Genomic DNA, 24,143 nt, shown 5'->3' on the forward strand with positions numbered 1-24,143 from the left:
GTGGCAAGGAGGATACATGAGTAGGAGGAAGTCAAGTATTAAACTATAGGTTTAGTGTTATCGCTTGAACCACAGGTAAGGGAGTAACACCTGAAACGGAGAGCTTCCTTCCAAGTGGTGTCACCATGAATGAACAGGAAGAGGGGGAAATGATGACATGGCAGTATCTCCAAGCAACACGGGGCCTGACAGGTTGAGATGATGCTCAAGGTTATTCTTTCATCAGTTGTGACCGCCTAGCCATAGTATAAAGAAGTGATACATTTAGGACTCTTACAGTCCTTGAGGCAGAACCTATCCATTTTCTGGGGAGGTAGAGAAGAAGGAAGAGTTGTTCATGTGCATATTCAATAAACATAAATAAAGGGAAAACCCTCAGCTAGTTTCACACAAATCAGTCACCGGCACAGCTTCCAGAAACATCCAGAGATGGAAGGATTCAAGCTTCTGGACATCATTAGTCATTTCCGGGAAGTGGAATCTAGACCAATAAACAATTTTTGATATTTTAGACAAATTGCAAGCCTAGAGCCTTCAACTCTAACTGCCTTGAAATCCATAGATATGGTTCATTATGAAATTCTTTCTCTTCCACCAAGAGACTATGTATTCTTCTTGTCTCCAGGCCAAAAATTAAGTTAGCCCCAGAGGAAATTGTATGTTTTTTAAAGAAAAAACAAAGAAAGAAAATGTGGGCACAAGAGACATTCAGGAGGGACAAGGTTGAGCCCATGATACTCAGGTGAAAGAAAAAGGCTCCTCTGTGCAAAAGATTACCGATAATTTCCTGTGAATAATATTTGGATGATGATGAGACACTCCTAATGCTAAGAAGAACCTCTTTTGGTTGACCTGGTGAGTCTACTCTAATTCCAATTTACTACACTCAGCAACAAGATGTTGGCCAACTATTACTTTTTTTAACAAATCCCAGAAGCGGCTCTAGTTAAAAGATTCATGCAGTGCATATTTCTCCTAGGAATATATCACTGGTATATTTGCCTAGCCTGAAATGCCAGTCATTTGACGTTGTGACTTGCAGAAGGCTGAGCCAGAATAGTAGCTGGTATTGATGTTAATGATTTAAGAAGACTTTTTTGTATCAAGTTATTTTTCCATGAGGCTCCAGAATGGATTATTGTCTGCAGTGAAATAAAACATTACAACACCACACAGCAGGTAAATTTCTAACTGAAATGCTGTGTTTATAGTTATTTTTGTTCCTTACCTCTCTACCTCTTAAATGGACAAAATGTGTTAGTATTAATTGTGTTCATTTGCCCCCCAAAAATTACATTATTATCATCATTCAAGATTTCAGTCTGAGAGATCTGAGAATGAGAAATGAGTTTCCTATGAATACCCATTCAGTTTTTACCTTACAGGGCTGTTATGCAAGGAAAAGTGAATGGTATGTATTCGCGAAGGCTTTCACGGCCAGGATCTAATGGTTGTTGTGGGGTTTTCGGGCTCTATGGCCATGTTCTGAAGGTTGTTCTTCCTAACATTTCGCCAGTCTCTATGGCCGGCATCTTCAGAAGAAAGTGAATGGCTTTTTTGATTTTTAGCTCCTGGAGAGCACATCTGACTCTTAGCTTAACTGGTGTGCTATGAGCTAAGGTTGCAAACAGGTTCTGGAGCCAGGACTACAGTTTCCTCCCAGGTCTCGCATACACTCAGGAAATAAAAGGGGAGAGTAACAAAATGGCGTCTGCGGGACCCCTTTGGCCATTACTTTTTCCCAGCCTCAGCTTCAACTCATTTGCATTAGCATAGGATATAATATAGCAGACAATTACAAGTCACTGTTCCTCAAAGCCTTTGCTTTGCTTGCTTTTGACTAAATCCTGGTTTCTTTAGATCTCCACTTTGGGATGGAAAAACAGTTCAAAAATGTTCTATTGATGTTTCCTAAGAGGCAGAGTCATCACATCATATAATGAAGAATGAGACGGCTATCACAGAATTTATACTCTTGGGACTGTCCAGTGACCCTGGGGCCCAGATGCTTCTCTTTACTCTTTTTCTCATCCTTTATTTGGTGGCCTTGGTGGGGAACGGTCTCATCCTTCTTGCTATCAGTTTGGATAAAAGACTCCACAATCCCATGTATTTCTTCTTGGGCAATCTCTCCGTGATAGACATTGGGTACATCACTTCCACCGTGCCCAAAATGCTGATGAATTACCTCTCTCAGGACAAGAGAATCTCCCTAGCAGGCTGCCTCTCCCAAATGTATTTCTTCATCTCCTTTGGTGGAGTCGAGTGCCTTCTGCTTGGTGTCATGGCATATGACCGCTATGCAGCTATTTGCCATCCACTCCACTACAACGTACTCATGAGCCCCAAAATCTGTGCATCTCTTGCAGGAGCCTCTTGGATTCTGGGCTTGTCTCACTCAGGTGTTCATGCAGGTATGATAACTCGTTTGTCCTTCTGCAGAGACAATGTCATCCAGCACTTTTTCTGTGATGTTCCACCTCTACTCCAGCTCTCTTGCTCTGATACCCTGCCCAATCAAATTTGTATATTTGTGGTGGGAGGAACAGTGGTCATGGGCCCATTTCTGGTTACTTTGGTGTCATATGTCTACATAGTTGTGGCCATCCTCAGGATCCGTACTAAGGAAGGGCGTTGCAAGGCATTTTCCACCTGTGCCTCTCACCTGGCTGTTGTCAATATCTGTTTTAACACCATCCTCTTTACATACCTACGCCCCAATTCTACTTATTCCCAAGAGCAGGATAGGGTATTGCCTGTACTCTATGGGATTTTAACACCCATGCTAAATCCAATAATCTACAGCCTGAGGAACAAGGGTGTGAAAGAAGCGTTCTGGAAAATCTTGGGGGAAAAGTAATAGGTGAAAGCAATGAAATTCATTGACCTAAGTAATTATTGTTTTTCCAGGCCTCTTTCTTTTGACAATCATATCATTGTATTCGCGAAGGCTTTCATGGCGTGATCTAATGGTTGTTGTGGGTTTTTAGGGTTCTTTTGCAGTTTTCTGAAGGTTGTTCTTCCTAACATTTCGCCAGTCTCTGTAGCCAGCATCTTCAGAGGACAGCAACCTATGCTCTGGTGTAGTTGGCTTGGGAGTGGAGTATTTATGGCTATGAGATAGGCTTTTGTCCTATTCAGGAGATGGGTGATTAGTGTGTCTTGTTGTGGGTGTAGTGATAAGGAGCAGAGATTATCTGTCACTATGATTCATGGGTGTCATTAGCTGGTCTTTTGTGTGTAGTGATCCCCGGTCCTTGTGGCTGGGTAAAGGTCATTGACCTTTGCACACTGTATTTTTCAGAGCTGGAAGCCAAGTTTTGTTGAGTTTCAAACTTTCCTCTTTTTTGTTGAAGTTCTGCTGGTGCTTGTGGATTTCAATGGCTTCCTTGTGTAATCTGATGTAATGATTGCTGGTGTTGCCCAGTATTTCAGTATTTTGAAATAGAATTTCATGTTAGGAAGAACAACCTTCAGAACACGGCCAAAAAGAGAAACCCACAACAACCATCAATCATATCATTCTTTGAAACATAACATGGGAAACTCTTTTCTTTTAAATACCAATTGAAAAATTACAGTCCTTGAATCTAATGTCCCTTGAAACCAAAACAGAGCTTTGATTCTAATGTATTATATTGGTTATACATGCTGGCTTCCCATTGTAAGCAGTATCTACTGCACTGAACATATATGTGCCTATATATAAAAATCATGACCTGTTTCTAGATAAACATGGTAGAATGTGACCCAGCCATTGTTAATGATTTTTCCTCCCCTTCACTTTCATCAGGAATGTCAATTACACTGTTAACTCTCTCACCCTGAAACCACTGATACTTTAAAAAGCTTAATCTCATCAGGATCACACTTCCTATAATTTCTATGCGCTTGAATGATTTCTGAGTTTTCGTCAAATGCTATTTATAAAGACATGGAAGAACTTTTGGGACTTTTTCTGTATTGTTTCCCTGAGGCTTTTTCAATTTCTGTAGCTGTTCAAAATTTTATTTGAGAAATCAAAGTCACTTTACACAACAAAAGTGGAACAAGAGATTTCCAATAAATTGTATACATTGTAAGAAAAACATCAAGCTGCAATTTGTATACCCATTTAACCATAACTGCCTCCCACTGAATTCAGTAAGGCTTACCTCTCAGTCAATATACATAGGAATATACTTCCATACATTCAGGTTGGAATTCTTGACACATATACCTTATAACAACTCCTCAGTGGACACCATGGACTTTGCCTCCAAGAAAATATGCCAAGTAGTCATATCCTATATGGTGCTGAAATGTTATTGCAAGCTGTGGACATACTGTCAAAAATGGTTCCTTCTATGCATGGGATTAATTAGAGTGGGTCTTTCTGCTTTTTTACATAAGAGTATGTCACATACCGCACTGATGGTACCTGTCTGTCATGGGTTTGGAGGGAAAGTTCCATCCTATGGGGAGTGGAAGGCGGGACATCAGGGGGGAGGAGCTGTACTGTATATATTTGGGGGAAGTCCTTCGTAAGAGAGCTGACGTGGAGAAGTGGAGTTGGAGTCTGTGGGTCAGACTGGGTACAACTGTTCGTCAGATAGTACATACCTGATAGGTTCAGGTTTCTATCTAGGTAGCCAGAACGGATAAGTTCAGGGTCTGTGCGTTACCTTAAAGTGTTCCGTGGGAACCAATCTGTTGTATGTGTATGATTGGGACTATCCCAAGTTCCAGTATCCTATTTACCTGATCCTTTTATTTACCCTGTTTGTTTTTTCAATAAACCTTGTTCTCTTGTTTATTAAAATCCATTCCTGGTCTGGGTGACTTGGGAGAGCGAAGGGTTGGTGGCAGCATAACTACAGGGTGGGATACTCCAGTAGGTCTGGGGTTGCTACATTTGTTGGTGTCCAGCGGGTGGGATACGACTGGTCCAGTTGCCCAGTGGTCCAGCAAAGCCTTGGCTAGTGTGCCCAGAGCAAGGGGGGTCTAGTCAGGGAAAATCTGAGGGCGCGTAGGTAATCTTCTAGGCTTACCTCACGGGGAGGTAGGCTAGTGGAAGAACGTGCAAACTCAGATTGGGGGACTAGATTAGGGAGCTCTGAGGCAACCCGTTTTGGCGGGAAAGGGCTGAGGCAAAGCTGCGTGAAGTAACAGTGATCTAGCCTGTCTGCTGAGAGGCCTAGCAGAGGGGGTGGATTCTGCCTGGCAACAGTTGCAAGTTGGTGCTGGAGGGACAGCAGCAGTCTATAGAAGGCTGTTTCTGAGGCAAAAGGAAAAAAGTCGTCGTTTTATTTTGAGGCGTGACTTTTGAAGGCAGCCTGGTCTGGGGGGATTATGCCCTTGACTCGAAGCCAAATGGCAGAAATGGGGGAAGTGAGAGAACCACAGGGAGACCAAGGTTCTGAGGAGGAATTTGGCTCAGTGCAGGATGAGAGCACGGGAGAACTGACCTCAGAACTCCGAAAAATGCTCCTAGCCCAACAGCATGAACTGAGGGTGAGGGAAATGGAGGAGAGGGAAAGGGAGAAACAAAGACAATTTGAAATGGAAAGGGAAGAGAAACAAAGACAGTTGGAGTTAGAAAGAATGGCGTTTGAGCTGAAGAAGCTGGAAATAATGAGTAGAAATAGGAATAACAATAATAATGAGGGGAACCCAGGGAATGGGGAAGGCAGCCTGTCTAAAACTGACTTGAAGAAATTCCCTGTGTACAACAAGGGAGATTGCCCTGAGGTGTTCTTTTCCCTCGTGGAAAGAGCGTTTGTGGACTTCTCAGTAAGGGAAACTGAGAAGATGACCATTATGCGATCTTTAATCAGTGGCAGCCTGGCAGAAGTCTATGCAGAGATGCCAGTGGAACTGCTGAAAGACTTCGCTGAGTTTAAAAAACTGGTGTTTGCCCGGCATGGGATAAATGCTGAACAGCTGAGGCAAAAATTCAGGTCACTCACAAAAAAAACAGAGCAGACTTTTACCCAAGTGGGGGCCCAACTGGTGAGGTTGCTAGAGAAATGGCTGTCTCAGGAGGGGACAGAAACCTTCCAGCAGCTCAAAGACCTGATAGCGCTGGAACAATTTTATTCAGTCCTGCATGGGGAACTAAAGTTCCATGTGAGGGAGAGGAAACCTAAAATTGTGACAGAAGCGGCGGAGATCGCAGATTTTATTTCCCAGATAAGGAAGCCCTTAGGTGCTGAGGGGAAAACTGTGGGTAAGCCCAAAGAAACCTACAGCAGGTACTCTCAGGGACCAGGGAAAAACCAGCAAGGGGGAGGGGCCCATGTTGAAGGGAAGCCCTCTGACATGAAACCACCAAGACCTCAGATTTTGGAGGGAAAACCAAAAACAGAGGAGAAAGACTCCAAGTACAGCAGAAAATGTTATTTCTGTCAAGGAAAGGGCCATCTAATCTCAGAGTGTGAGAAATTAAAGCAGCTAAAGGGAAATTTGCCTCATGATTTGAGTGGAACCAAGCCAAAAGCTGTGTTCTGTGTCCAGACAGAGCAAAGCTCCTTGCCACTGAGGGAGCCTGTTGCCATGGCGACTCACTCTGGACCAGTTACATCTGCTGATCAGGCTGGGGAAAATGGTCCTCTTGTGGAGGTCAAGCGCTGCTTACTAGTTAGGACAGATTCGCAATTGTTTGAGGCCGCTGGGGTGGACGTAGGAATACTTGACCATCAGTATAGGGGGCTAAGGGATACTTGTTCCCAGGTGACCCTGTGCCATCCAGACATTATTCCTAGGAAGCATATAATCCCAAATGAGAGCCTGAAGGTGGCAGGGATTGAGGGGCAGGTGATCTCACTGCCAGTAGCTGAGGTACCTGTGAGCTTTCAAGGCTGGAGGGGAGTTTGGCGTCTAACGATTTCATCGACTCTGCCAGCAGCCGTGCTCGTGGGAAATGACCTGGCTGAACATGTGAAACGGGTGCTAGTGATTACACGCTCACAAGCTACCACGGGGACAGTTCAGGGGGGTACTGAAGAGCCCGAGGCTGAAGCAGATGAGGGTAGTCCCGAAGCTGTGGCAGAAACCTTAACCACAGACAGCAAATTTGGCCAAGAGCAAAAGGCAGATGCCACTCTCCGAAAGTGTTTTGAAAAGGTGACAGACACCCAGCTAACACCTGAAACCCCAGCGAGATTTCACGAGAAAAAGGGGATTTTATATAGAGAGACCCTGATGAATATCTCAAAAGGGGGAGATGGGATCAGAAGTCAGCTAGTGGTACCTGAAAAGTATCGCCCCATGATCTTACAAAGGGGGCACTCTGACATGTTTGCTGCGCACTTGGGGGTGAACAAAACACAGCAGAGAATCACACAAAATTTTTACTGGCCTGAAATAGGGAAGCAGATCAAGGAGTTCTGTAAACAATGTGATGTGTGTCAGAGGCAGGGGAATAACCGTGACAGGACCAAAGCGAAGTTGTGCCCTTTGCCTGTGATTGACACCCCGTTCAAATGTATAGGAGTGGATATTGTGGGACCTTTGCCCAAGGCCACAAAGAGGGGGAACCGGTTCATTCTCACCATTGTGGACCATGCCACGAGGTACCCCGAAGCCATTCCCTTGACTAACATTGAAACTAACACAGTGGCAGATGCCTTGGTGGGGTATATGTCCAGGATGGGATTTGCCTCAGAAATAATCACAGATTTGGGCACATCGTTTACATCAAAGCTCATGAAACGGTTATGGCAAATCTGTGGAATTAAACACAAGGAAACCACTGCCTATCACCCCGAAAGTAATGGGTTAACGGAGAAGTTCAATGGGACTCTGATGCGCATGATTAGGGCTTACTTGGCAGAGAATCCAAACAATTGGGACCAGAAGCTGCAATCCCTTTTGTTTGCTTACCGATCAGTGCCCCAAGCCAGTACCGGGTTCAGTCCGTTTGAACTTTTGTTTGGGAGAAAAGTAAAACGTCCACTTGATTTAATCAAACAGAATTGGGAGCAGATCACCCAGGGTGACCCACAAGATGTTGTGACGTATATAGACACTTTAATGAATGACCTGAAGAGAAACCTAGAGCTAGCAGCAGAAAACCTGCAAGCTCAGAAGGTCAGACAGAAAACCTGGTATGACCAGAAAGCCAGGGAGAGGCACTTTAACCCAGGGGAGGAAGTGCTTTGGCTTAGGCCCTGCAAAGAGAACAAACTGCAGCTCAAATGGGCAGGACCATACAGGGTCATTTCCAAGATGTCGGACCTGAACTACCTTATAGAACAGGAGGAACACCAAGCACGGAGGGTGGTACATGTGAATGCCCTGAAACCCTACTACAGAGGGGAACAGAGGGTTTTATTTGCCATAAAAGCAGCTGAGAGTGAGGAAGCTGAATTGCCCTTCTGGGAGGGTAGAGGGGAAGTGAAATACAACCCAGATGAGGTGAAGATCAGTCCTGCACTCACCCAAGACCAGCAGCAAGAACTAAAAGTCCTGCTCACTAAATATCATAAGGTTTTTTCAAATAAGCCGGGGATAGTGAAGGGAGTGATGCATCGGATCCACACAGGGGATGCACCCCCGCAAGCAGTATCCCCGTACCGAGTGACGGGACCCTATAGGGACAAGGTGCGGAAGGAGCTGGACGAGATGCTTAGGGAGAACATAATCGTCCCCTCTTCTAGTCCTTGGTCCTCTCCGATAGTCCTGGTGGACAAGCCTGATGGGAGCATTAGATTTTGTGTAGATTACCGGAAATTAAACCGCGTAACCACTCCTGATGCCTACCCAATGCCCAGGCTAGACAACCTGATCGAAACCATAGGGGGTTGTCGGTTCATTTCATCGTTGGACCTAGTAAAGAGTTACTGGCAATTAAGGATTGATCCCAGGGATCAGGAAAAGACCGCATTTTGCAGCCCTTTCGGTCTATATGAGTTTAGAGTCCTTAGTTTTGGTCTCAGAAATGCACCAGCCACATTCCAAAGGCTGATGGACCAGACCTTAGCAGGGCTCAGTGACTTTACTGTGGCCTACATTGACGATATAGGGATCTTCAGCAATACCTGGGAAGATCACCTGAAACACCTGGAGATAGTGCTGCAGAGGTTAAGTGCAGCAGGGCTAACAGTAAAGGCAAGCAAGTGTCAGCTGGGTAGCCCAGAAATAAAATACTTGGGTCACATAGTAGGGGGAGGAGTGATCAAACCCCTAGAGGCCAAGATAGAAGCCGTTCGTGATTGGCCCAGACCCAACACCAAGAAAAAAGTCAAATCATTTCTTGGGTTGGTGGGCTACTACAGAAAGTTCATCCCGAGGTTTAGCGAGATGGCGACTCCGCTGACCAATCTGAGGCGGAAGAAGACTGATGACCGCATCCCGTGGACCAGCGACTGTGAGGAGGCGTTCCAGAGGTTGAAGGAGGCGCTCATCCATTATCCAGTGCTGCGTGCTCCCGACTTCGACCGGGAGTTCATCATCTACACCGATGCGTCTAACAGTGGGGTAGGAGCAGTTCTTTGCCAGGAGGATGAAAATGGTGACCAGCATCCAGTGTCCTACCTGAGTAGGAAACTCCAGAAAGGTGAGAGACATTTGGCAACCGTGGAAAAGGAGTGCCTGGCCATAGTATACGCGATTCAGAAGGCCAAAGCTTACATCTGGGGAAGACATTTTGTTCTGTGCACTGACCACTCACCACTGCAGTGGTTAAAGACAATGAAAACCCATAATAGTAAACTTATGAGGTGGGCTTTAAACCTGCAAGATTTTGACTTTGAAGTGAAGGTGGTCAGAGGGACAATGAACTGTGTTGCTGACGCCTTGTCAAGAAGACCCGACGAGTGAAGACGGCGAAGAAACCATGGACTGTGTATATTGGTGACCAAAAGTTAAATGTACCTGTTTATTGAACAGGCTTGGTTTGTATTAATAAAGGTAACTTAATGTATTGCTAATATTAATGTATAAATGCATAAGTGATATGTTTGACCTAGAGTGAGTAAGTATGGGTTATGGGATTGTATTATAATGTATAACTGTTTATGTGTTTTGATCCTGGTTGTTTTTTGGAGAAAAGCACTTTAACTTTTCCCCCGCAAAACAACTTATAAAGGGGGGAGGTGTCACATACCGCACTGATGGTACCTGTCTGTCATGGGTTTGGAGGGAAAGTTCCATCCTATGGGGAGTGGAAGGCGGGACATCAGGGGGGAGGAGCTGTACTGTATATATTTGGGGGAAGTCCTTCGTAAGAGAGCTGACGTGGAGAAGTGGAGTTGGAGTCTGTGGGTCAGACTGGGTACAACTGTTCGTCAGATAGTACATACCTGATAGGTTCAGGTTTCTATCTAGGTAGCCAGAACGGATAAGTTCAGGGTCTGTGCGTTACCTTAAAGTGTTCCGTGGGAACCAATCTGTTGTATGTGTATGATTGGGACTATCCCAAGTTCCAGTATCCTATTTACCTGATCCTTTTATTTACCCTGTTTGTTTTTTCAATAAACCTTGTTCTCTTGTTTATTAAAATCCATTCCTGGTCTGGGTGACTTGGGAGAGCGAAGGGTTGGTGGCAGCATAACTACAGGGTGGGATACTCCAGTAGGTCTGGGGTTGCTACAAGTATACAAGACTACAGTATTTAAGATCACTTAATGCAATCCTCTCACTTAGAAATTTTCACTGGCATGGACTGTGACAGAGGAAGCCTCAAAGCAAAACAGAGCGCAGTCCACACAAGTCCTCAAAGACACCCTATAGTGAAGCACCTTTCAATAAGGTTACTTCTGTCCCACTGACATCAGCTGGAATTAACTATGTTTGTATGGTTCATGATATTGAAATGTGCTTGAGTATTCATGTCTTACTGATCTGTCTCAGTTTCAGACAAATCTGGAATTTGGCTGTTATATGATTTCACAGCCAGATTGCAAAAGGGAAACACCTCTTCTGTGTACCAAAGAATATAAGACATTTCATCCACAACAGAAAGGGGAAAATACACTAATTGTTGCCATCATAGAGCCCCTCATAGACTGATTCCTACATTTGGTTGGAGACATCAAAATATAAAAATGCAGAATATTCATTACAAAGGAGGGGATGTTTGAAACAACAACACAGTGCAGTGATTCGATTACTTTTATTGTGGAGTGCATTTGTCACTTTAATCTGTTGCTGCTAATGGTCATGTGGAGAATATTCACATCTCTGTGTGCCAATTGTCTATAAAATGATGTCCTGGTCTAAGACTCACCAGTAGAGAAACAAAACAATATACCATATATACTCGAGAATAAGCCGACCTGAATATAAGCTGAAGCACCCAATTTTACCACAATTTTCTCCCTGCCTGAGCTGATGGATGTAGTCTCAGACCTGGTGTTGAGGACTCCCAGGCTGTTGGTGCTGGGGGACCTCAACATCCATGCCAAGGCTGCCTTGACTGGGGCGGCTCAGGACTTCATGGCCTCCATGACAACCATGGGGCTGTCTCAATGTATCTTTGGCCCGACACATGAGAAGGGCCATACCTTGGACCTGGTTTTCTCAATGGAACTGGAACACAGTGTTTTGGATGTGGAAGAGTTGGTTGTGATCCCATTGTCATGGTCAGACCACTTCCTGGTCAAGTTTAGTCTATTGGCTTCTTCTCCCCTCTGCAAGGGTGGGGGATCTATTAAGATGATCCGCCTCTGAGACTAATGGATCCTGGTGGTTTCCTGAATGCTCTGGAGAATTATCTGTCTGATATGGTCGGCACTCCTGTCAATGGAATAGGCAGATGACCCGGTTGACACGATTGTGCCTAGGCACCCTCTCCCTGCACACAGAGCCCAGACAGCTCCCTGATGTAATTCTGAACTGTGGGTGATGAAGCGAGAGGGGAGACAGCTGGAGCACAGGTGGGGAAAATCCTTCTGGGAGCCCATTGGAACACGACTTAAAGCCCATTATTGGGCCTATTTTGTGGCAATACAGTTGGCGAAATGGCATTATTTCTCCAGTCATCTTCCTCAGAATATCATCCAGCCGAGCTGTTTCGGGTGGTCCGGGATCTTCTTCAACCGGGAAATCCAGTGGAGGTCCCAGACTGCCCATCAACTCACTGTGATGAGTTTGCCATGCATTTTGAGGGAAAAATCACTCAGATTCGCAGTGGGTTGGGAGACGGGCGAGTGTGACCCTGTTGATACTTCTTGACCTCTCAGTGGCTTTCAACACCATTGACTATAGTGTCCTTCTGGATAGGCTGGCTGGGTTGGGAGTTGGGGGTACCACTATACACTAGTTCCACTCCTTCCTGGCTGACTGTGTCCAGAGGGTGGTGCTGGGGGACAGTTGCTCTGTCCCATGGCATTTATGTCATGGAGTTCCTCAGGGCTCGATACTGTCCCCCATGCTATTTAACATATACATGGAACTGCTGGGAGAGGTCATCAGGAGGTTTGGGCTGAGGAGTCAGCAATATGCAGACGACACTCAGCTCTACTTCTCGTTTTCTACCAATCCAGGTGAGGCGGTCTCTGTGCTGAACTCGTGTCTGGACCTGATAATGGACTGGATGAGGGTTAATAAATTTAAACTCAATCCAAACAAGATGAAAATTCTGTTAGTGCGTGCTTCGCCATTGCCGCTGTGCTGGTTGCTGCCAGATGGGTCAAGACTCCTCTTCTGAGGAAGACTGAAATGATGACACCTGAGGGGCTCATTGCTTGCCCTCTCTGATACACAGACTTGGATCACTTTCCACAGAATGAAACTGATTTTTAAGGAAATATGTGATATATTTGGAAAAGATATTGAATTCAATTCTAAAATTGCTTTGTTGTCAATTTTTCATAAGATAGAACTTAATTCTTGTTTGAAGGAATTGATTTCCAATTTTATGACAAGTGCTAAAATATTAATAGCTAGATTTTGGAAAGACAAAAATGACATTAAATTAGAAGATTGGTATAATGAAGTATGGGACATTGCATTAAATGATAAATTAACCACTGAACTTAAGATAAAAAGAGGGGAAATAAGCTCAAATATTTTTATGCTGTTTAGGATAGATTTGTTGAATTTGTACTAGTGAAAGGAAAGGGGAAAGCCTCTAAACAACAATCAATACATTTTTGGAAAGGAAGATCGTATTCAAAGTATTGTTCTAAGGGGTCCCGTGGGTATGGGATGCACGGTAGTTTAGATTGTGTAGTAAGTATTTTGCACTTTTGTATTTATTTTTGTTCTGAAGAATAAAATAAAAAAAATTATAAATAAAAAACATTTTTAAAAAGACCCTCACGATCAGAATCTTGCCACTTTTGCCAGCCACACCCACTGGAAGCCCGATTTCTGTATTGTTATTAAACTGCATTTTTGAATCTTCACATAAGAATCTTAACAGGGAAGTGCATGGAAAGGCCACAATACCTTCCCATGCCTACACCATTGATCTGCAGCTATTCCCTTGCCCTTTCATGTGATTTCCACTTGGCACTGTTTTAACAAGAAGGTAAGGTTCTTAACATTCCTCAAGGGGCTAATTCCAAGGATACCATAGAGGAATAATCAGAGTTTAAAATTAATGTTGGCATCCAAACCTCCTATGGAGTAAGTCATCAAAAAGAGGATGGGAGGAACTAATAAAAAGGTAAGAAAAATGGCACAACCATTCATTGTCTTCCATGCTGCCCATTTGAAAATGTCATAGCAGCGGAGTGAACCAGGTTTGTTTCTCGCTCACCCTTTTGCTGTTAAAACTGGGCTGTTGCCCGTGTGTTATATCATCTTGGGCAAACACAGAGAGATCTAATGTTTTCATATATAGTTTGAACCTGATAAAATGTTTGTTTCTTTATACTAATGACAAATATGTACTGTCATGTCAATACATGGGGACTCTACCAGTGGTACTCAGAAGTGGATTGTCAGATGCTCTTCCCTATGGTGTTCTGGGACTGAGCTTCTTCAGCCATGCCCAAATTCTGAGGCACACCCTAAGAATTGTTGAGTTGTGTATTAATTTAGCCTTTTTCAAACAGCCAGTCCCTACGCTGTATATCTAAGTTGTTTTGGAAAGTTCTCTCAGTTTCAGATGGGATGTGACATATGACACAGAAGGCTTGTATCAGAAGAAGACAAGCCCAAAGGCTTCCTGGGTGTAGGGACGGCTCCAGATTTCACCCTGTGTCTGCCTTTTCCTAGGCTCTCCAACTCTCTTTGTTTCTCCTGAATTAACTATTCAACGGCTTTTTGTGTATTTTTATATGAAGAAATGCAAGAGTAGAATTAGATATAGTTAAGGTGTAGCAGGACAGCCTTTGATGTTCATGGTTTGTGGAATAAGTTTGGTTCAACTGGATCTGAGACACCACAGTTTAAGGACATGCATTTTGAAACTCTGGATACAGGATACCACCACACCGATTTGATTCACGACATGATTCACACAACCAAGCCTCTGAGAACATTGCAGCAGTACATGAAATGGCAACCAACCAGCAACTGATATTTTATAAATCAATATAGCATTGAGTTATATAATATAACTGTTCAGGTGATCCCAATGTTCAAGAGAGAGAAAATCCTGCAATTGAGCATTTATTTATTAATATTAAGTTGCACATGGGCTCTAGAAGAAGAGTATAAGAATGGGAGGGGGTTTAAAATACATAGGAGAAACATAGCACAAGGGATATCTGGTGGCCTGGGATCACCATGTATAGATCATGTATACCTAATCTGATGATTTTTGTACATGGAAAAATAATTTTGTAGTCAAAACTGGGTAGAGAAGATAAATCTTTACTTTTTCAGAAGAAGCTGGACTCAGACCTAATAAAAAGTTTTTCTAAAACATAGCTAACAAAAGTGCAATATTCACACCTTTGAAGACGGCCTTCAGGCCAAGCTGAAACTACATCAGACTTTTCTTTTGAAATAAAGTGCACACTACAGTTTTTCCATCCTAGGGTTATAGTCTCTCCTTGCCTACCACCTTGGAAGATGTACCAGTTCCTTTTTGCTATTGCATTCACAGTAGCCTTGCCAAACACCAGCAAACCTGGGCAATCCTGGGCTAATAATGGTACCTGAAGTTTCCTATTTCCTACTTTTGAGATTCATGCAGAAGATAGTAGTATGTGATAGGCACAGAGCAGAGAGACCAGGAGCCACCTAATACAGCGTGTACAAAGCCAACTGTTCCAGTTATTCAAACAAGTCTTAGCGTGAACATGTAAGAATCCGGCTTTGTATTATATACTCATGGAGAAGAATAGGACCCTTTTTCCAAGATGTTCATTTAATGTCTTTGAGAACATAGTAGACTGTGCATGTTCCAAGCAGGCAGGCTAATGCCAATATCCAGAGGATGGAGAAAAGAATAGAGCAGATAAATCATTGGAAGAGACAGAGGATGAGTGTGGAGACTAACAAAGAAATGTCACAATTTGCATCCTGTGTAGCAACGGGGCACCGGAATGTCTTATGCTGAAAAGCATCCAATGTGCTAATGCTAATGTGCTAACTAGCACTCAGAATTATTACCAATAGGTATAAGCAATATGGAAGTTTTAGTTTCATTTCAACCTCTCTGATTATCCAGTTCCAAGCATAGCAAATTCAAACAATAACCTGAACCAGATGATACTGTACTGAAATGTATCCAGTTGATATAAGACATATGAGTGAAGAGAAAATTGGAAGTTTAGTATCTGTGCTTCCAACAGTAGGACTTATCTGGACATGTTTCCTGAAAAGTATTTGATGAATAAAGGATGGAAAATGGATTTGTCACAGGTATGTCACTGACCAATCTATTTTGAAAAATGTCTGTCTAGATACATACCATCTGTGATTATTAGTCAAATCTTAATTGTGAAAACAGTCTACGGAGTTTGTCTTCATGATAGTATAGTGGGTTTCTTTGAAAAAAACAAAAACAAATCCTGTTGTATAACTACACGGTTAGAAAGTTAAGCTCCAGTCCATATACCGGTAAAAATTCTCACTACTTAGAAACTGTCATGTTTTCTATATCTCCAGAATGTATATCCCCTCATGTGTCCAAGGAAGTCCCTTGTCAAGTTCTGATGTCTACTATAACAGAAAATTGATGAGAAAATGGAAACAAAGAATCAAACAAATTTAAAGGAATTCATTCTTCTGGGGCTGACTGATGACTTGGAACTCCAGACCTTGTTCTTCGCTACAGGGCTGTTGATCTATTTGTTCACTTTGGTGGGAAATCTGGCTGTCATTATCCTCATACTGGTAGACCCACACCTCCACACTCCTATGTACTTTTTGCTGCGCAATCTCTCCTTTACTGAGATCTGCTACATCACCACCACCATGCCTAAGATGTTGTGGGACCTTCTTTCAGGTGACAAGACCATCTCCTTCACTGGCTGTGTGGTTCAAATGTATTTCTTCCTAACCACAGCTGCCACAGAAGGTGCACTGCTCTCTGTTATGGCATATGATCGCTATGCTGCCATCTGCCGCCCCTTGCATTACACCTTGCTCATGAGCCAGCCTATCTGTAGATGGCTTCTGACTGCTTCATTGACCATTGGAAATCTCAATGCCATCATCAACACATCCTTTGTCTTCTCTCTAGACTTCTGTGATTCCAACAAAATAGTGCATTTCTTTTGTGACATCCCACCTGTCTTGCGTCTCTCTTGTTCCGATACCTCCCTTGCTGAGATGGTGACTTTCATCATTTCTGGCAGCATCATAGTAATAACGGTGTCCTTGATTGTCCTCTCCTATGTCTTCGTTGTCTCAGCTGTGCTCAAAATCCATTCAGCGCAGACTAGAACCAAGGCATTCTCCACCTGTGCCTCCCACCTTATTGTGGTGAGCATCTTCTATAGCACAGCCATCTTCACCTACATGCGCCCTTCTTCCAGTCACTCCGTAGAACAGGATCGCTTTATCTCTCTGTTGTACACGGTCATCACTCCTTTGCTAAACCCTCTGATCTATAGCTTCAGGAACAAGGAAATGCAGGTAGCATTCCTGAACATATTTGGAAAGAAAGAACATGTTCTGCTTTGAAAGCTTAGACTTCCTTCCATTAGACAAGTGACAGGGAGACTGTGGTCGATGTGTGAAAAGCCAGAAGTGAGCACTGATGCTAATACACTGGCTATAAAAGGAAGCTTTCTAACTAATACGTGGTTGGCAATTGCATTGGCAAGGATGCAATGGCATACATCTGCTATATCCTGCTGTGTCCACCAGATCCAATGATTTCTCTGTCCACCTAAAGCCCTTTATGACCCCAAAACCCTTCTCAGGATCAGGTTTTAGTGCCCAGTGATTTGCAGTTGAACAGTACGGAGAACAAAGTCCTAATTCAACAGGTGCTGGATAGAAATATACACAATTGGTTTATACTAATATACCCAGTGTGGTGTAGTGGATAGAGTGATGAACTAAGACTCTGGAGGCCAGGGTTTGAATCCCCACTCAGCCATAGAAATCACTGAAGGAGCAGAACCGGTAAAACCACTCTTTAAATATCTCCTTAAATATTGAAAGCCCTACTAAAGTCACTATAAGTGACTTCCGGCTTGACAGCATGTAACAATATTGGTCGAAATTCTGTTGCATAACATGAGCAAAGTGGTAAGTTTTGGTCTGTTTGGTCTGTTCCTCACTAGCAAATAAAGATTTTCCCCATAGCAATTCTTGGGGGGCCCCTGGCTTGGTGAAAATTCATGGTGGAGGCTCTTTATTTACTGGCAGGGATGTTAGCAAGTCTTTGGGTCCGCGTCCAAGTCTTTGGTACCAAGTTCCGTGTCTGAGCTTTTAATACCAAGTCTGAGTCCCTATTAAAAATCAGCTCGTTTCTCCAGAAAAACAGAAGAGGGTGGGTGGGTTCCACATCCTGAGTTGAGTCTTAGTCATTGAAAAAACAAACCAAGTCCAAGTCAAGTCATCGGTGCAGCTTAAGTTTAACTTGACAGAGAGTTCCACAACTCAAGTCACCATCCCTGTAATTGATGAGAAATGGACCAAAACTGAAAACCTTATTTCTGTTACTCAACATGAACTTGGTCTTTGGATCCCAGCTTCATTACTCAGTTAATGGTTGATTTTACAGGACAAATTATGTACGATTGCTTCCGTCACATTCAGAAATATAAAATAAATATGATCACTTAGATTCATTTAGATTTTTTTAACTTGCCAAAATAATCACCTTGTGAAGAAAATGGAACGGGAGAGACAACATACTGGAGGAGCTGTACTTCCTAAGCCTATCTGGGCTTGTGGCAGCCAAAGATGGAAAGAGCGGAGCTTTTTACCACGTCCCCTGTTTATTCACTTTCTTGTTACATTTTCTTTTCCAATTTTCATTCTCTTCTCTTTGTTCCCTCGCCAGTCCCATAGCCCACCATATACTGAGGACTGAATATATGAAGCTACCAGTCTACTCCCCTAGTATTGGCTCACCAAGCAATTTAGAACTCAGGATATCTGCACATTCTGAAAACATGCAAAAAGCCTCAGCAACAAGTAAAAGGCCCCTCCATTTCAGATATTAGTCCTCTAAGTCATGTAAGGTTAACATGGCTGGTGACAAATATGCAGTGGAGTTAATAGCACTATTGGGCTCATCCCTGCTTTGCTCTTTGCAGTCCAACAGCAGAGGACTGGGAAGCTAACTGTAACTGATCCTTAAAGGGGGAATACTGAGCAATATTTTATAGGCAGAGTCCTGCTCATTTCTTCCACCATGCAGTGGTCTATCACATGAGAATTTAGACAATTTCTAAGCTTGAGCAAGAAGATATTATTGGATACATTCCTGTAAAAACCTCTGGACCTCCCCAACCTCTTGCAACGCATTGTGTAAGAGGAAGGAATGTATAGGATTGTTTTCTGTTACAGTACTTCCCAACTTTGGGTCCTCAGATGTTCTTGGAGTCCAACTCCCAGAAATCTTGGCTGACAAATCTAGTGGTGAAGGCTTCTGGGAGTTTTAGTCCAAGAACATCTGGGTTAAATAGTTGGCATTAACCACAAAGAACAATCTGTGAAGTTCCCACAGCCCTTGAGCACAGCCTTTGAAACATATAACTGATAGCACCATATAAAGGTACTCCATCTTCCCTGTATAATTCAGACCTGTAAGAAACAGTATTGGGGTGTGCAATGGAAATACCCTAGCTACGTAGCCGGATGCTTTTTGACAGGTACCAGAACCCAAATTCTGGGAACTTTGACTCATGTGGAAGTCTTATGTTTGAGAACAAGAGATGTAAGATTAGATGTGATGCACTGATCCATGACAATTCTACCTCTCTTCCCATGAAGAAACTGGAAATGAACGTTGGCAGATGAACAGATGACTTCAATAAAAGGAAGGGGCTTGAGTTATCTCTCCATCCTTATAATTTTTCAACTTACCAGGTTGATCCTGGAATGAAATCCATTTCCTGAGAACAGATCAACCTCACCCATCCCACTACAATGCTATGAATAGTTACTTCCTTCTTAAATTTGGATCAGTGTGATTGTGATAGGTAATGGTAATCTGAAGGCTAAAATGGTGAGCATTTGGACAAATCGGAGTGGCTAAGGAAAGCATTTTCAGCCAATTTCACATGGCTTCCTAGTATGGATACCTGAAAGTCTTTTTCTGAGCCAAACACTTAATGGTTGAAGGATAATTACATGCAAAGGGCTGTACCAAAGAACTATACGTTGTATCATCCAGTAAGAGGACCTGTGGTTATGTGCCCTGAGCGAATGATATGAATGGATTTCCTCTTTTCCAGCATCTGAAAGAACCCGTTTCCTATTCAAGAAGCCAGAATCAATCCCACACCTGAGTGACGCAATACGGAGAAACTTTTGCAAGCTGCCAATTTATCGAGGAGAAAGAAAAAACTTGGATAGGACTGAACAAACATGTTTTTGAGAACAGAATGTGTGTCATCAGACAGACAGTACCTTTCTCTATGCTGTCATTATCTAAATTACTGTTATTAATTTCCCTTCACTTAGAGACAATAGCTACAACAATGTCTAGATTAAAAATATAACTAGTTGAATTTTGAGCTCAGATTGTCCCCACAGAAAATTTGAGGTAAAACTATTTATTCCTGGACAGTGTATTTCACAGCCTTTGTCCTGTGCTTGCTGTGGAGATCAGTATAGTAGTGAGGACAGCTAGGAACTCATGTTTATGAAATGTTGACATGCATTACAATCCTGTGGCTGTTAGTTCTTCTGTCCTTGCTCCCTCCTCTTGTATCTCATGACAGGACTGCCAAATGCTCTTTCCATAACAATAGACATATCCAAAACAAATTTTACAAGCCTGGTGGAGCTGTCATTGGTGGCATCTTTTCTTTAATACATCCTAATATTTACCTGAACAACTTTAGAGAAAATCCAGATGGAAAATTTAAAGTGTATAGGTAAGTTCTTCTTCTTTAGCAATAATGGATCTATTGGAAAGAGTTTAGTTAAAAACTGTCTAGCCGCCTAGAGTGGTCGAAATGACTAGATAGGCGGGATATAAATACAATAAATAAATAAAATAAAAATTAAAAATTATATAAGTTGAGGGCATTGGACAATGGGCAATTCTCATTAGCCCTCATGTATAATGAAAATTTATATTTTTATCTGTTGATTTATAGATTTTTATGTGTATGGTTTTTCTGGCTTTTTGGCCATGTTCTGAAGGTTGTTCTTCCTAATGTTTCACCAGTCTCTGTGGCCAGCATCTTCATGGGACAGGAGTCAGAACTCTGTCTGTGTTCTGGTAAAGTTTGTTTGGGTAGTTGAGTATTTATAGCTGTGGGATCAGCTTTTGTCCTTTTTATGAGATAGGTGATTTAGTAGTAAATAAGATTTATTTAGGTGTTTATTTAGGAGTGTCAAAAGCTCTTTCCATAACAAAATGAATTTTACAAGCCATTGGTGGCATCTTCTCTTTAATATATCCTAATATTTACCTGTCTAGCTTTAAAGAAAATTCAGGTGGAAAATTTAAGTTCTTGTCCTTCAGTAATCATGGATCTATTTCATAGAGAGTAGTTGAAAATTGTCAGGCGCTATATCAATTGAGGACATTGACAATGGGCATTTCTCACTAGCCTTCATGTATAATGAAAATTCAAATTTCTACATTTGGGTTTGTACCAAAGCATAAATTCTAAGTTTACAAAGTTTTGCCTTTTTTTAGCCTATCAAACATGCACAATGACTGATGCGTTGAGGCAGGGCAGGGCATGCTCTGCTAGCAGGGCAATGTCTAAAGAATTATGCACATGATTTCTCAGGAAGAAACTGATGATATTTTGCTGACCAAGAAATCAAAGGGAGAAAAAAAAGGCAAAAAAATCCCATAGAAAGCTGTGGCACTATATTCAGGGCCCTAGTAAACATGACAGAATTCCACTTGCTCTTCTAGAGAGGAGGATAAACATTTTTGTTGTTGCTGTTGTTTCATGTCTCTGATTAGATCATGTACAAAATCCATGAACATCTCAACTACTCCCACTTTTTCTTCTCATTCCTACTGTACATCGACATGATGCACCCAGATCCCCCCCAACAATTACTTCCTTGATGATCCTAACCTTCCTTTCTCCTTCTTAGGGAGCTTTAAAAATCATGACCCTTTTTCATCTAGGGTGCTGCTGACTATGACCCCACAGCTCATTCTTTCATAAAGAATATGCAAGTGCCTACTTTGGGCATTGTGGAGTCATAAAAAGAAAGGAATGTGATAATAGTAGAGCATTATTCTTTTCTTTTTCCTGCCAAGCGTTGGGAGAGGCAAATGCAGAATTCTCCTGCCAAAATAACTTGGTTGGTTTTGAGTCTATGCAGCTTTGACGTCATGAACTAGATGTTATTCCTTCTGTAATTTTTCTGACAATTCTCTCTTCCATTGCAGTGTGGCTCATAAAAACTATCAGCATGTCCTCTCCTTGCTATTTGCCATCAAAGAGATCAATAAGAATCCCAGTCTGTTGCCCAACCTGACTCTGGGATGCTGCATCTATGATGACCTCTTTGATTCAGGAAGGACATATGAGATGATCATGGATCTATTATTCACACATCAAATCCATACACCTAATTACAAGTGTGATAGGAGACAGAACATACTATCTGCCATTGGGGGGCTCTCCATGAAAACCTCTACAGCAATGGCCACCGTCTTGAGCACTTACAAGATTCCCCAGGTATGAGAGCATGTAGATATTTTGTGGTCACAAAGTCTTTCATTACTGTCACATGACATTTTCAGTTACATCCTCAAACCCTTATTTCTTTTTTAAAAAAACATTGTCGTAAGAACAAATAATTGCACATAAGGATAAGATATTGTTAAATACTGCTAGAAATACACACGATATAAGACACTAGAATTTATCATTCCTAATTCTAATAAGCCACTTTATCCCCATTAGCTCGTCTATGGAGCATCTCAGACTATAAGAAATGGGAAAATGCACTTCCCTGCTTTGTACTGGATGGCACCAGAGGAAACGGTCCAACACATAGGGATAGTCCAGTTACTTCTACACTTTAGATGGACATGGGTTGGCCTCATTGTTTCCGATGATGATGATGGAGAGAGCTTTGTTCAGAGCCTGACACCTCTGCTGACCGAAAAAAGTATTTGTGCTGCTTTCACAGAAAAGATTGAGGCAATGAATTACCGTTCATCGCAGCTTTCCTTTGGAAAACCACTTTTGCAATTAAAAAGAGTACTTGTTTCAGCTAAAGTCAATGTGATTATAATCAGTGGGACCTCTCAGTCTCTGAATTCTTTAATATTGTTCTTAGAGGTATATGAGTTTCACAGAAAAGCCTACATAGGGAAGGTCTGGATCCTGCCACCACAGTGGGATGTCACCAATACACTCAGTAGCAATGGATTCTCTACAAAAACCTTCCATGGTGCTTTTTCTTTCTTCATCCACATGGATGAGGTGCCCAAATTCCAGGAGTTTCTCTGGACCTTACAGCCTGAGGAAACACTGATGGATTTCCTCTCTGTGTTCTGGCAAGATGCATTCCATTGTCAGCTTCTGAGCGAATTCTATAAAAAGTGTATAACATGCCGGACCTGTACAGGTGAGGAGAAGCTGGAGAGTTTGCCTGGACATGTGCTTGAGATGGAACTTACAGGAGAGAGCTACAGTATCTACAATGCAGTGTATGCTGTAGCACAAGCATTACACATTCCAAGGCAAAAAGCAGTGCGAGATCGAAGGAAATTCTTGGAGTTGAATGTTCAGCCATGGCAGGTGATGGCATCTTTCTTATGAATTCCTAAATTTTAATCCTTCTTCTTTCACTCATGATTGTAACAAACCTCTCTCACATCTTCTAAACTGCAGTTATTCTTAGGAGTCGAAGATTTCACAGGTATCGCTCTGTCTCTCTTCACTGATGAAGCTCCTTCCCTATTTATTTTACCTTGAACAAACAGCTACAATAGTCTGTATTTGTTTTTATTTCTCATTAAGTGACCAAAGTATTTAATCTCTGCATTTTATTACTCAGCTGTTTTTCTGTGGTACTTCGCTCACACTTATCATCTTTAACATAATTAAGAGTGGAGTGCTATTTAAACTCCAACTGAATTCATGTTCAAACAAATAGTCTGTTGCTGTTGTTTTTCCTGTTGTTGAAGTGTGCTTCCATGTGCTTTGTTGGCTGTTCTTCCCTGGGGTTTATAACGTGTTGTCACTCAAATGCTTGGAAAGTGCCAGAGCACCAAATTTCACCACCACTGGCTCACTTCATAATGGTACAAAAATAAAGCTTGCATTGGGGAGGGAGATGCTGAAACTCACAGGGGGTAGGAATTGTACCAAGGAGCCCAACATAAAATTAAAAAATTGTTTTCTGAATGTTGGGGAAATATTCACTAAGAGCAATTCCCAAACTAGTTCTTCAGCCAGAACAAATGCTGCATCTAGAAGATTCTGCACAAACATAATGAGAACACTTAGGAACTAGATGGCATTTTGTAAATTTTGCTACATTCTCTCTTGATCTAGCTCCACTCTACCCTCAGGAACATCCGTTTCAACAATGGTGCTGGGCATGAAGTCCAGTATGTGAATGGGAAATTGTTGGCTGGTGGGTACGATATTGTCAATTGGATCATTTCCCCTAATCTATCCTTCATTAAAGCGAAAGTT

The 24,143-nt window shown here is 42.4% G+C and overlaps 2 protein-coding genes across 2 annotated transcripts; both read left to right on the forward strand.

The window, feature by feature from the left end:
* The first annotated feature begins 198 nt into the window (after window positions 1-198).
* On the forward strand, window positions 199-4,238 carry LOC110086451 (olfactory receptor 5AP2-like). Its single transcript, XM_078378111.1, has one exon. The coding sequence runs from the start codon at window positions 1,940-1,942 to the stop codon at window positions 2,858-2,860; it is 921 nt and encodes a 306-aa protein (XP_078234237.1). The 5' UTR covers window positions 199-1,939; the 3' UTR covers window positions 2,861-4,238.
* Window positions 4,239-12,135: 7,897 nt separating this feature from the next.
* LOC110086482 (olfactory receptor 5F1-like) lies at window positions 12,136-18,400 on the forward strand. The gene has a single exon (XM_078378112.1). The coding sequence runs from the start codon at window positions 16,069-16,071 to the stop codon at window positions 17,008-17,010; it is 942 nt and encodes a 313-aa protein (XP_078234238.1). The 5' UTR covers window positions 12,136-16,068; the 3' UTR covers window positions 17,011-18,400.
* Window positions 18,401-24,143: the final 5,743 nt, after the last annotated feature.

The sequence above is a fragment of the Pogona vitticeps genome, chromosome 6 (genome assembly GCF_051106095.1).
Source record: "Pogona vitticeps strain Pit_001003342236 chromosome 6, PviZW2.1, whole genome shotgun sequence".
In the NCBI taxonomy this organism is placed as follows: Eukaryota; Metazoa; Chordata; class Lepidosauria; order Squamata; family Agamidae; genus Pogona; species Pogona vitticeps.